Here is a 14,932-nt window from a genome sequence, read left to right on the forward strand (position 1 = left end):
CAAATTTCGTATCTGTACGTTTTTCGTAGCGGTGGGGCTGTTCTCTTGAAATTTTGCAGGTGGCGCTATCGAGCCATTTTTACACGCCCACTTCTGGCGCCTATACCACATGTAAATTTTCGCCACTTCTGACATGTGTGCAAAATTTCATGAGTTTTCGAGCATGTTTCGCCCCTCAAAAATGCGATTCACTTTGGAGAAGAAGAAGAATAAATAATAATAATAATAATAATAATAATAATAATAATAATAAACCGAGCAAAAACAATAGGGTCCTCGCACCCCGGTGTGCTCGGGCCCTAATTAAAACTGCAAGCAGTGATGGAAGGGCCCTCGCACGCATGTGCACCGCCACTCTATGGCCTTAGTAAAGCAATGAACCAGGGGGGTTGAAATTTCAGTGGGTAAATATAGGCGGACATTCAAAGGAACTTTGAAGTGCCACACCTCCTTTGTGCAGCAGGTGGCGCTATGATTGTATTTGATTGTTGTAACATTGATGTGTTGAGGCCAGGACCCTTGTCAAACGTATGATGTCTGTGACAGATCGGACATTGCATGCCTGAGTCACAACAGCTTTCTCATGGCGAAACATCACTCTTTGTGAGGCCGCCACGGACACGCCCTTCAACGAAAAGTCAAGATCTTCGCAATTTATCATCGCAAAGGGCTTAAGATCAGTCTCACCTGATATGATAATGATTTGATTAAATCTCTGAGAACAGTGAATCACAGCGTAAAACAAGGCATTTCCTGCTACCTCTAGGTGGCGCTAGGACTGAAGCTGAATATTGGCATTGAAATGTGTTCAGGCCAAGACTCTTATCAAATGTGTGAAGTGTGGGGTAGATTGGACATTGTATGCCTTAGTTATAACAACTTCCGGTTTCATGGCGAAAACGCTGAACTTTGTCAGGCCGCCACGGACACACCTTCCGACGAAAAGTCAAAAGCTCCGCAATTTAACATCGCAAAGGCCTTTAGATGAGATTGACCAAATATGATGACGATCTGACAAAATCTCTAGGAGGAGTTCGTTAAAGTACGAAGCCTGGAAATGACAAAATTTGCACAGAAATCACAGGAAAAATTCAAAATGGCTGACTTCCTGTGAGGTTTAGAGCTTCACTCCAAGAGACTTTTTTGTAGGTCTTGGGGTGATATATGACCCTACCAAATTTCGTTTCTGTAGGATTTTCGTAGCGGCGGGGCTGTTCTCTTGAAATTTTGCAGGTGGCGCTATCGAGCCATTTCTGCACGCCCACTTCTGTCGCCTATGCCACATGTAAATTTTTGCCACTTCTGACGTGTGTGCAACGTTTTATGACTTTTTGAGCTTGTTTAGCCTGTCAAAATGCGATTCAATTAGCGATACTTTGCCAGGCCGCCACGGACACGCCCTTTAATGAAAAGTCAAGGTCGTTGCTTTTCATCATCACACAAGGTCTTGAGATTACACTGGTGAAATATGATGTTGATATGGTTAAATACCTAAGAGCAGTAAGTCACAGCGTCAAACATGGTATTTCCTGCTGCCTCTAGGTGGCGCTATGAGTGTTACTGAATTATGCCATGTTGATGTGTTCAGGCCTGGACCCTTATCAAACGTGTGAAGTCAGCGGCAGATCGGACAATGTATGCCTGAATTACATCAGCTTCCTGTTTCATGGCGAAACATTACACTTTGCCAGGCCGCCACAGACACGCCCTCCAATGAAAAGTCAAAAGCTCCGCAATTTAGCATCGCAAAGGCCTTTAGATGATACTGACCAAAAACGATGATGATCGGATTAAATCTCTAGGAGGAGTTCGTTAAAGTACGACGCTTGGAAATGTCAAAAAATGACAGAGAAAATTCAAAATGGCCGACTTCCTGTGGGGTTTAGAGCTTAGCTCCAAGAGAATTTTTTGTAGGTCTTGGAGTAATAGATGATCCTACCAAATTTCGTATCTGTAAGTTTTTCGTAGTGGGGGGGCTGTTCTCTTGAAATTTTGCAGGTGGCGCTATCGAGCCATTTTTACACGCCCACTTCTGACGCCTATACTACATGTAAATTTTCGCCACTTCTGACACGTGTGCAAATTTTCATGAGTTTTCGGGTATGTTTAGGCCCTCAAAAATGCGATCCATTTCGGAGAAGAAGAAGAAGAAGAAGAAGAAGAAGAAGAAGAAGAATAATAAACGGAGCAAAAACAATAGGGTCCTCACACCCTGGTGTGCTCGGGCCCTAATTAAAACTGCAAGCAGTGATGGAAGGGCCCTCGCACGCATGTGCACCGCCACTCTATGGCCTTAGTAAAGCAATGAACCAGGGGGATTGAAATTTCAGTGGGTAAATATAGGCGGATATTCAAAGGAACTTTGAAGTGCCACACCTCCTTTGTGCAGCAGGTGGCGCTATGATTGTATTTGATTGTTGTAACATTGATGTGTTGAGGCCAGGACCCTTGTCAAACGTATGATGTCTGTGACAGGTCGGACATTGCATGCCTGAGTTACAACAGCTTTCTCATGGCGAAACATCACTCTGCGAGGCCGCCACGGACACGCCCTTCAACGAAAAGTCAAGATCTTCGCAATTTATCATCGCAAAGGGCTTAAGATCAGTCTCACCTGATATGATAATGATTTGATTAAATCTCTGAGAACAGTGAATCACAGCGTAAAACAAGGCATTTCCTGCTACCTCTAGGTGGCGCTTGGACTGAAGCTGAATATTGGCATTAAAATGTGTTCAGGCCAAGACTCTTATCAAACATGTGAAGTGTAGGGCAGATTGGACATTGTATGCCTTAGTTATAACAACTTCCTGTTTCATGGCGAAAACGCTGAACTTTGTCAGGCCGCCACGGACACACCTTCCAACGAAAAGTCAAAAGCTCCGCAATTTAACATCGCAAAGGCCTTTAGATGAGATTGACCAAATATGATTACGATCTGACAAAATCTCTAGGAGGAGTTCGTTAAAGTACGAAGCCTGGAAATTACAAAATTTGCACAGAAATCACAGCAAAAATTCAAAATGGCCGACTTCCTGTGGGGTTTAGAGCTTCGCTCCAAGAGACTTTTTTGTAGGTCTTGGGGTGATATATGACCCTACCAAATTTCGTATCTGTAGGATTTTCGTAGCGGCGGGGCTGTTCTCTTGAAATTTTGCAGGTGGCGCTATCGAGCCATTTCTGCACGCCCACTTCTGGCGCCTATGCCACATGTACATTTTTGCCACTTCTGACGTGTGTGCAACGTTTTATGACTTTTTGAGCTTGTTTAGCCTGTCAAAATGCGATTCAGATAGCGATACTTTGCCAAGCCGCCACGGACACGCCCTTTAATGAAAAGTCAAGGTCGTTGCTTTTTATCATCACACAAGGTCTTGAGATTACACTGGTGAAATATGATGTTGATATGGTTAAATACCTAAGAGCAGTAAGTCACAGCGTCAAACATGGTATTTCCTGCTGCCTCTAGGTGGCGCTATGAGTGTTACTGAATTATGCCATGTTGATGTGTTCAGGCCTGGACCCTTATCAAACGTGTGAAGTCAGGGGCAGATCGGACAATGTATGCCTGAATTACATCAGCTTCCTGTTTCATGGCGAAACATTACACTTTGACAGGCCGCCACGGACACGCCCTCCAATGAAAAGTCAAAAGCTCCGCAATTTAGCATCGCAAAGGCCTTTAGATGATACTGACCAAATATGATGATGATCGGATTAAATCTCTAGGAGGAGTTCGTTAAAGTACGACGCTTGGAAATGTCAAAAAATGACAGAGAAAATTCAAAATGGCTGACTTCCTGTGGGGTTTAGAGCTTAGCTCCAAGAGACTTTTTTGTAGGTCTTGGAGTAATAGATGATCCTACCAAATTTCGTATCTGTAAGTTTTTCGTAGTGGGGGGGCTGTTCTCTTGAAATTTTGCAGGTGGCGCTATCGAGCCATTTTTACACGCCCACTTCTGACGCCTATACTACATGTAAATTTTCGCCACTTCTGACGCGTGTGCAAATTTTCATGAGTTTTCGGGTATGTTTAGGCATTCAAAAATGCGATCCATTTCGGAGAAGAAGAAGAAGAAGAAGAAGAAGAAGAAGAAGAAGAAGAAGAAGAAGAAGAATAAACGGAGCAAAAACAATAGGGTCCTCACACCCTGGTGTGCTCGGGCCCTAATAAATGGAGCAAAAACAATAGGGTCCTCACACCCTGGTGTGCTCGGGCCCTAATAATAATAAACGGAGCAAAAACAATAGGGTCCTCGCACCCCGGTGTGCTCGGGCCCTAATAATAAATCCGAGCAAAAACAATAGGGCTTCGCACCTTTCGGTGCAGGCCATTCTGGCCTGCTCCTCGGTGCTCGGGCCCTAATAATAATAATCCGAGCAAAAACAATAGGGCTTCGCACCTACGGTGCAGGCCATTCTGGCCTGCTCCTCGGTGCTCTAGCCCTAATAATAATAATAATAAATATAGCTGCAAGCAGCAATGGCGGGCCCTCGCACGTTTTTTTACCGCTACACGGTGCGTCTGAGAAAACGATGCATGGTGGGCAAGTGAATCAAGTGGGTAAATATCAGTGGGCTATTTAATGTTGTTACTGAGCCATTTGGGGACTGTAGGTAAAAGAAACCCCACATTTTAGACAAACAGGGGCGCTAGTGAGCCACTTAAGAGACATGCCTATATCTGACCTTTTTGTGCACACTTAACAGCCGACAAATCTGATGTGTGTGCCAACTTTAAGGTTAATCTGATCACGCCAAGAGCCTTAAATATGCCTGAAATAAAAGTAAAGTTTGCGGCGTTGCCATGGGAACAGCATTCGAGATATCAAAAATCCCTTCGCAATTTATCATCTACAATGTCTCGGCATCATGTTGACCCCTTATGGAGTCAATCGCATGAATATTCTAGAAGGAGTATTTAAAAGTACATCGGCGTCAACTGAAAGGCTTAAATATGCCTTTAAAATGAAAGAAAAGTTTGACGCGTTGCCATGGGAACAGCGTTTGAGATATCAAAAATCCCTTTGCAATTTATCATCTACAATGTCTCGGCATCATGTTGACCACTTCTCGTCTCAATCGCATGAAAATCCTAGAAGGAGTATTTAAAAGAACATCGCATGGAACTGACAAAAAAATTCACCTTTGTGACCTACACACTTCCTGGCGCCTGGTGGTGGCGCTATTCCCGGGAGTCACAATAGGCACATCGCTGCGATCGGAATCTTCAGATGAACAAACACCCCGCGTGTGTTGTGGTTTTCATTTTCCTCCAATGAAACAATCTTCAGTCTTAGGTTTTGATTTCAAGAGATAGACTTTTATTATCCGGACAAATAAAAAGCCGAGACTCCCCTGGTGAATCCCCCCCAGAACCATGTTTGGTTCTAGGAGGGTCCTCCAAAATCAGTCTGACTTTCTGAGCCAGGCTTGGTAAATATATATGGTTTTGGTTCCCCCCCTCCTCCATGCTTAAAACAATATGTTTCTGTTCAGGCAGGAACCAAATGACATTCCTCAGACCAGTGTCTTCTTCCCGTGACCTATTTGACCCTGGCCATTCACTTACTTAAACCCTTTGTGGCCTTTGACATGAAACACACACAGCTGGGTTGCAATAGCAATCCCATGGCAAACTCCTGACTTACACACAGCATAACACATGACACAAATACTGCATAACTTCCTAGTAAACAAATTGCGTGTGATTATAATGGTAAACTCATATTCATCATATTCATGTAGATTGGGATTAAAATAAAACTTCTTCACGTGTCATCACAATAAGACATTTTGTGCCTTAGATATTAGACACTTCCTGTTTCTCTGAATTCGCCATAAATTTGTCGCCTCACCATGGCAGAACCGTTCGAGATATCAAAAATCCCTTCGCAATTTATCATCTACAAGGTCTCGGCATCATGTTCACCACGTTAGGTGTCATTCGCATGAATCCTCTAGGAGGAGTATTTAAAAGTTCACCGCATGCATTTTTGAAACAATCCAAAATAGCCGACTTCCTGTTGGGCGGAGCTTAAATGTTAGAGGGTGAAAGTTGTTCGGGTCAATGAGATCTATATGTGTACCAACTCTTGTATATGTGCGTACATGTTTGCTCGATCTGTGCCCTAATGTTTGTTTTTGCATTACAGGGGGCGCTACAGAGCTCCCTTGCCACGCCCATATTCCAGCCTTTGCATGAGCCTAGTGGCACGTGACTTTTACATCTGTGCCAAATTTCTGTTGTTTTCGAGCATGTTAAGGCACCCAAAGTGCACGCCAAGAGCTTAAATATGCCTGAAAATGAAAGTAAAGTTTGACGTGTTGCCATGGGAACAGCGTTAGAGATATCAAAAATCCCTTCGCAATTTATCATCTACAATGTCTCAGCATCATGTTGACCACTTTTGGTGTCAATCGCATGAAAATCCTAGGAGGAGTATTTAAAAGTTCACCACATGCAACTGTCAAGAAATCCACCTTTTGTGACTGCCACACTTCCTGGTGCCTGTTGGTGGCGCTATACCCGAGACTCAAAATAGGCACATCGATGCAATCGGAATCCTTGGCCGAACATACACACTGCGTTTCATCCCAATAAGACATTTTTTGCTTTAGATATTAGACACTTCCTGTTTAGTTGAATTCGCCATAAATTTGTCGCCTCACCATGGCAACACCGTTTGAGATATCAAAAATTCCTGCGCAATTTAGCAAGTCCAATGTCTCAGCATCATGTTCACCACGTTTGGTGTAAATCGTATGAATTCCCTAGGAGAAGTATTTAAAAGTTCATGACTGACATGCTTCCTGGCGCCTGGTGGTGGCGCTATACCCGGGAGTCACAATAGGCACATCGATGCAATCGGAATCTTCAGACGAACAAACTACCCGCATTGCATCACAATAAGATATTTTTTGCCTTAGATATTAGACACTTCCTGTTTCTCTGATTTCGCCATAAATTTGTTGCCTCGTCATGGCAGAAACGTTTGAGATATCAAAAATCCCTTCGCAATTTTGCAAGTACAATGTCTCGGCATCATGATCACCACGTTTGGTGTCATTTGCATGTATCCCCTAGGAGGAGTATTTAAAAGTTTACCGCATGCATTTTTGAAACAATACAAAATAGCCGACTTCCTGTTGGGCGGAGCTTAAATGTTAGAGGGCGAAAGTTGTTCGGGTCGATGAGATCTATAAGTGTACCAAGTCTCGTACATGTGCGTACATTTTTGCCCGATTTGTGCATCAATGTTTTTTTTTTGCATTACAGGGGGCGCTACAGAGCCCCTGTGCCACGCCCGTGTTCCAGCCTTTGGATTTCTGCAATGACGGACGACTCTGACGTCTGTGCCAAATTTCAAGAGTTTTCGAATATGTTAAGGCCCCCAAAAAGTCCAAAAGTGTTAAAAAAAAAAAAAAAAAAAAAATTTGAGCAAAAACAATAGGGCTTCGCACCTTTCGGTGCAGGCCATTCTGGCCTGCTCCTCGGTGCTCGGGCCCTAATAAATTCGAGCAAAAATAATAGGGCTTCGCACCTTTCGGTGCAGGCCATTCTGGCCTGCTCCTCGGTGCTCGGGCCCTAATTAATATAGTTTTTTAACTTTTACCTCGTGCCAAAACAATAACAGCACAAAAGACCCTAAGTATGAATAAGAAAACAAGTAATAGTTTATGACACCAAATACTGCTGGTTTCATTTCGTTTTTGACCATCAAACACAGATAGGCCTATATCAGAGCCAGGGAATCCCAGTCAGGGATGCAGCCCAGATCAGGCACTGGTCAGGGGGGTGAGTACACACTGGCGTCCTCTGGTGCGTTTGGGTCATGTCCGAATCTTTCTAAGTAAATGATCAAATAGGTGCTATCTTTACTTATCAACTGCAGATTTGAATATTATACATATATGTTCTTGACTGAACTAATCTTAAAACTACACTTCGTGACCAAGAAACGGTAATATTAAGAAATGGCTATTCGGTCTATTGAGTTATTATGAGATTCAAAACAGCCGAAAGTGTTACCTGTCATTCTGGCCTTCAAATTCGTGGCGGAAGAAAGAGGTTCCCCAACAAAGAGTATTTTTTTTAAATAATGTTGTTTTCTAGTTTTCTTTTTTCAAACATGTGCCGTCGAAATGTTGTATAGAAGCAATATCGCCCTCGAAGGCCAACAGCCTTGTGCCTCTAGCCTAATCCCAGCCGTGATGATATAGAGCTATATCACACTCCTATATCACAAAAAGTATAAGAACAAACTCATGTGCGTACGCACATGTTGTGAGTTAGGCTGAAAGTTTTCATGAGAAATTCAAGTGTGCGTATAATTACGAAAAACATAAGCAATTATTAGTGAATGAGACCCATTTTTGGGACTTAGCTTAAATAACTAAAAACATACGTTGTATTATCAGATAGCTGTAAATTTTGTACGATTCTTAATCTTATTACTTCACCTTTATGGCACATTTTCTGTCTTTTCTGCTCTGGACGGATAATTTTGTTAGAAAACCATGATGAAGTGCCTTTGGGCCCATATTACCAAGACGGTTGTCAATAAGCATATTTAACTTCATGTGGCGCTGCACAGACATATTGTCATATGACATCAAAGTATCGTGAGATCAGAGTGCTTGCTATGCTTTTAAATTGTTCTCACTGCAGGAAGTGTATGTGATTTGATCCAGAAACATTATTAGTCATACTGGTTTGAAGTTTCCTAACATCCTGATAGCAATCATTATGTAAAGTTGTCTAAATGTATTTTTATAAATATATGTCCTCTGTGAAATGCATAGGACCATAAAATGTATAATCAATTATTGCTTCTGATCTGTGCGTGGCTTTGGATAGCAATTTGGAGGGTGGGATTCTGATTTTAGTGCTAGTAGGCTAAAGTTAGCATTTTTCAACATCGCGCACACTACCTTTAATGTCACACGGCAATCATTCTGTGCAGCGCCGCATGAAGTTAATAGCAAGGGTGGCCCCCTAGTGGTTCGGGCCATACGCTCCTTGCAAACTTATCCGGGTAAAGACGGTTTCATTGGACGCAAGTACGTTGTTGGGGTTACGTGTCTAAACTGAAGTGAACTTCCAATCCACATTTACTGTATTTATCGGTCTGGCTAGTGGCTAAACTGATCTCTGGAAAAAATCCAGTTTCGAAAATAAAATGTTTTGGTTTGCTAAAGATGAGGGGAGACAACGAGCATGGATCACAAGTGTGCAGAGAGGTTTTGCAGCAAGGCAAGAATTTAATGACATGTACCTAACATTGTAAACTTAAATTTTACAAAGTAATGTTAACTCAGTGTAATAGTTGATACCCGTTAGATATGATATTCAAACAAATTTACTTGTCATATATTTACCTACAGTAGTAGTTATTAGAAATTAACTACTGTATAAAGACTGTTGTTATTGATTCTATGTGAAAGTCTACTGAAAGTTGCGTTTAGTGCACAAAAGCCGTTTGTTTATGTTGTTGCTGCTGAAATCGTCTATAGGGAGCATAAGCACTGGACACACTTCACACCTTAACATATTAAAAACAATCACTGACCTGTTTTCACCCAGGATGCACGTAACAGGTGGGACACGTTTAGCTCAGGGTAATGAAAAGCTGGAAGATAAAAATGTGTATAGTTTTAGCAATAAAGAACACTGGCAAATAAAACATTTGTATAAGACAAAGAGTCAGCGTGTGTATGTTTGGAATGCATATATAAACTCACGCTCCGCAATCTGCAGGGTGGGAAAACCGAGGTAGAAGCTAAACTCAACCGCACTGAGTTGCCTCATGTGGGAACTCACATCCGATCCCGTCAGGAAACCCTGGGAATCACGCACAGCAAAGGTGATGTCCACTGGTGCCTTTTGCTGCCGTTGACCCTTAGGAAGGCTACTGGTAATATTCACAATCTAGACAAAACAAAGATAGGTAACACTTAAATGTAACTGAAACATATAAAATACAGAACTGTAAGGAAAGTAGTTTTGCAGCTTTTTATGCACATACAGCATGCAAAAATTATTCATGATTTATTTTTAATGTGCCTCTAGCACATCATGTCTCAAGAGGCATACGCACATGTACAGTGAAATTCCCATTTTCCTGTGAATGTTTGCGTACTTCGGCGTACGCCATGAGCAGCCCTTTCTCCACGCGCTCGCTAAAGCTACAGAGACGCACGTCCACGTGACTCGGTACAAACTGCAGCACTGAAAACAAACATGTTTACATGGTATGTAACACTCGGGTAACATGCTTCAAACATTAACCCTGTTCAGAAACTTTATTAAATGATGAAACCATAAAAATCATGAAAGATCCTCAAAATTATAGACCCTCCGCAAAAATCTATATTAACTGCAAATTTTGCTTTCATTCAGGTCAATACTTATCTCACCTGTGTGGACCTGATGTTTGTAATCTGGAACAGCGTATATGGGTGTGACAGATAAAATGGTTGAAGAGGAAGAGCTCTGTGCTGATTGGCGGAGAGAATTGATGACTGACATAGCAGTGTATACCAGTGGACCAGAAACTGTCCGGAAAATGAAATTGGGTGGGGCTTTAAGGACCTGGATAGATCGTACAAATATGGGTTTCAGTGAAAGTTAGTTGTTTTAACAGGAATTAAATTTTTTACCTGTGAACTGAACCCATCACATTTTATTTCTAACACAATGCTCTGCTGATTGAGCTATGCTTGTTTACAGTTTCTTATACTTTTCTTTGAAATTATCTGAAATACTCACCTGTAACTCTATCGAGCGGTTGTACTCTCGTCTGAGAATCTCCCTCACATGTGCTTTGGCAAACGCCACTGATGATCCGCTTGGCATACCTGCAGAGGGAAGGTACATTATATATATTTATATATATATATATATTTTTTTTAAGTACTTTTTTTGGCCATTTTACCTTTATTTGATTGACAGTAACTGAGAGACGACGGGAAAGTACAGGGTGGAGAGAGGGGTATGGGATCGGCAAAGGACCTCAAGCCGGGATTCGAATTAACTCGGGTCGCCGTAAGTGCGTCTGCACCATATGTCGGATCACTGCCCACTACACCATTGGCTCTGACTAGGTACATTATATTTTATCTTTTTAATAAATTGTATTACCTGATGTCTGCGTAAAATGTTAGTTAAGGTCATAATTAACTTTCTCTTTAATCTTATTTTTTCAGAGGTGGACATTAAGTATTTTACTTTCTACATCAAAGTAAAAAACTTTTGAAAACATACATTCCAAAGCATATTATCATAATTTTTATTCCACTACATTTCATAATTTCAAGTTTTTGGTTTATATTTAATATTTAAGTACATTAAACATCTAGTACATTTTTACTTTTACTTAAGTAAAAAGTACTTTCGTACTTTTACTCAAGTAAAAGTACACAATTTTTAAGTAATTAGGTATTAAGTCAATTTTAATATGCACTATAAAAGGAATACACAAAATGATTCTATGCTTTAGAATGTAGTGAACAAATAATGTAACTAAAATACTCAAGTAGTGCCCACCTCTGATATTTTTTCACCATCTCTCTGGCCCTTAAATTAAACACGCTATGTTTTTTTTTTTACTTTTTTTGTGTTTGGGAATAGCAGCATCAATCCCACATCCTGCATATTGCCTTACTAGCTGGGTTTCCAACACCCTGATTTTTTGCACATTTTTAAGTATGACATAAGAAACACCAAATTTCGAATAAAAAATCCCTTAATTCGCAAAAAGTTTTAAAATATGAAAACGTTATGCACAGCTGTACTTTGAAATTTAGTTTAAAATGTAAGCTAGTAGTATACAAATAAAAAAAACATACACGGACATGTAACAAATATGTACAAGAACATGTTTCTTTCCCCAAGCAATCTACCTCATGAACAGTTAAATATTCTCTACTGTGCAATAATAATAATATGTGCAATAAGAGTATGTATATAATATGTGTATTTTATATTCATATCTTGTTTTATTATTTTATTTCTATTCATATTTTTATCTTTATTTATATGTGCGTCGTTGTTGTCTCTGTCCACTGGAAGCTGTGACACAAAACAAATTCCTGATATGTGCAAACATAACTGGCCAGTGCTTTAAGTGGCCCAAAAGAGGTGCCGGTACTCTATTTTTTTTTTTTTTTTTTATTGTTTGGGACATGGGGGTTGGGTCTTTGGGTCATGTTAGCTTCATGCTAGCTTCATGCTTAGTCATACTAGCTTCATGCTAGTTTAATGCTAGCTTTATGCTAATTTCATAATAAATCATGCTAACTTCATGTTAAATCTTTTTAGCTTCATGCTAACCTCATGTTTACTTCATGCTAATCATGCTAGCCTCATGCTAGCTTCATGCTAGTCATGCTAACATCATGCTAATCATGCTCGACTCCTATATTGAAGGGGTTTTATATTCAGCAGTCAACAGACGACCTTGTAAAAAATAATAAATCCTTTTATATGTTTGCGGATTTGCTTGAGCTAGAAATATCTACTGAACATAAAGAAAATGTGCAAAAGGTAGATATGTGAGTAAAATTTTCAGCATGGTTAAAGATAGAAAGAGCTTGAAAAAAAACTTTCAAATGACACTAAGACCATGTCCATGGGTTCAAGAATAACAAAATACTGGCCATTTGAAACTAAAAAGTCATCACTTCATTTTGTCCATTGTTTTCCATTTTGCGGGTGTTAAAACTCCCGTGGTCGTCGTCGTTCAAATTAATTGAAATTTCGTTCACTTGTAGTTTAGCAATTAAACTAAATGTCCATTACAATTTCAAGAATGTTTTTACTCTGCACATTGCCTGAGAAAATCCGAAGGTGCTTGAACCAAACTGACCATGACACAGCGGAGATAGTCACGTACCTACAAAAGGGCATTGGATAAAGCTTGCGTCTGACCTGTAGCTGTCATTCTGGCTTGGTGGGATATCAGCCAGCATGTAATCTGATTCTAACCTTGTTCTTTTACTACTCAGAGTCTAAAACAAGGAGGGCATGCTAAGTGTTCATTGTATTTTCATTTTAACCGAGCAGATGCGCGTTTCACACACAAACACACCCCTCTCCAGTCCAGACCACACTGACTGACAGTCAGCGGCAAAAGCGACGCATGCGCTTTTAACTTGTAAAAGCAAGGGTGTATGGGTAATGTAGTCTCTGCTCTCGGTGGGACGAATTAGGAAGCGTACATTGTGAAGAGCGCTCTGAAAAGCGGCAGCACAGCCAAAGGATTAAATTAAACCTCTGATTTTTAAACAGATGTGCAAATGAGCGTTCCGGTACGCCAAAAGGCACGTTCTGGGCGCACGGAGAGGTGGTGGTACGCTCAAGAGCTATATTTAGAAGTGGCGGTACTGAGTACCGGCGCGTTCCGGCCCACTTAAAGCACTGTAACTGGCAATAAAACCACTTTCTGATTCTGAAACTATGTCAAGTTACATATTTACATTCTTTTTATTTATAGTAACATTGCAATCTTTACAAATAAAACACACATTTGTTTATTTCTTGTTATATATATATATATATATATATATATATATATATATATATATATATATATATATATTCCATAAGGCTGGGAATTACTACACTTCAGATAAACTGTAGAATGTAAAAGCATTGTTAAGCATCTCTCTCTCTCGCTTTATTAAAGTTGGACGGATGTTTAAGGTCTTGAATTAGACATGCAAATGTTGCCTGAGCATGTCTGGACTGTAAACGATATACTTGCATCTTAATCCAAGACAAAATGAGAGCACGCTAAGAAACACGTAATAGAAAGAACAGTGCGAGACTAATAGATATTGAGAAACTGTCGTACAGGTACTTTCTGCATGTATATACATTAGGGATGCCACAATTCTCAATACATTATTGAACCGTTCGGTTCGACCCCCACGGTCCAATACGTGCATGTGAATTGCAGTTTTTCGGTTTATCCATCCAAATCTGTCAGTTTTATATTCCCTGTACTTTTGTTAATGTGCGCGCTTGCGTGTTCTGCACGCTTATAAACGCCACAGCGAGTTGATATCCAGTCACTGTGCGCTACCTGCGTTAACTCTGCTTGAACTCTGCTTGCAATGCTGGTGTCAGATTTCATTCGCGTACACACACACCCAACAAAAGTACGACAACATAAAGAAGCAGCACGACTGTCTTTTAAATCTGAGGTGTGGATTAATTATTTGCGCACGTAGATTACATACAACATCAATGTAAAGATGTAAATTCGCGTGGGGCGATGCGAATGGCGCAAATGGTCTTCCGGGCAAGTTGAAAAAGTTCAACTCAAGAAGAGAATGCGCCTGATGCTAAAATAAATCCCACCAGTAATCTTGATTGAGGAACGCATTTTTGGTTTCTACACAGACAGCATGATGTTGGACTTAACATTAGTGCAGTAAGGTAACTTATAGCCTTCATTTACAATGTAAAGTTTAATTTACTAAGTACAGGTATATAAAATGGCCAATTTATGTAATGTAATGAATTCACATGATCCCCAGTTTGAATAGGATATAATTTTTCTATGTCTTTATTTAATTATATCTTATATTATTGTATCAATACAATAGAAATGTGTAAGATGATTTGTGCATTTACATAAAATAAAGAGAACTGCAATTAAAACCAGTATTTTTCTTCTTAACATCTCACAGTTCCTGTTACCTAAGCATAGAATAATTAAAAAACACTTTAACAGGCCAAGGCATCAGAACCGAAACCGAACCGAAAACCGTGGACAAGAACCGAAAATTGTATTGAACCGTGAACTAAGTGTATTGTTGCATCACTAATATACATATCATTTATGTTTAATATACTTAACACATTGTCTTATCTATTACTATAGCATTATAGTATTTTAACAATTTTCCCACTAAATTAATAAAT

General features: G+C 40.2%; 1 protein-coding gene across 4 annotated transcripts in view; it reads right to left on the bottom strand.

Annotated features, from left to right (window-relative positions):
- Positions 1-14,932, bottom strand: part of LOC135747107 (UPF0606 protein KIAA1549) — a 254,948-nt gene that overhangs the window by 172,958 nt on the left and 67,058 nt on the right. For all 4 annotated transcript variants that reach the window (XM_065265768.1, XM_065265767.1, XM_065265770.1 and 1 more), the window contains 5 exons: positions 10,772-10,860; positions 10,420-10,594; positions 10,101-10,231; positions 9,745-9,931; positions 9,573-9,632 (listed from right to left, as the gene is read on the bottom strand). In XM_065265768.1, the coding sequence (XP_065121840.1) occupies positions 9,573-9,632; positions 9,745-9,931; positions 10,101-10,231; positions 10,420-10,594; positions 10,772-10,860 (642 nt within the window). The remainder of the gene's footprint in view (positions 1-9,572; positions 9,633-9,744; positions 9,932-10,100; positions 10,232-10,419; positions 10,595-10,771; positions 10,861-14,932) is intronic.

Source organism: Paramisgurnus dabryanus, chromosome 1 (genome assembly GCF_030506205.2).
Source record: "Paramisgurnus dabryanus chromosome 1, PD_genome_1.1, whole genome shotgun sequence".
NCBI classification, from domain to species: Eukaryota; Metazoa; Chordata; class Actinopteri; order Cypriniformes; family Cobitidae; genus Paramisgurnus; species Paramisgurnus dabryanus.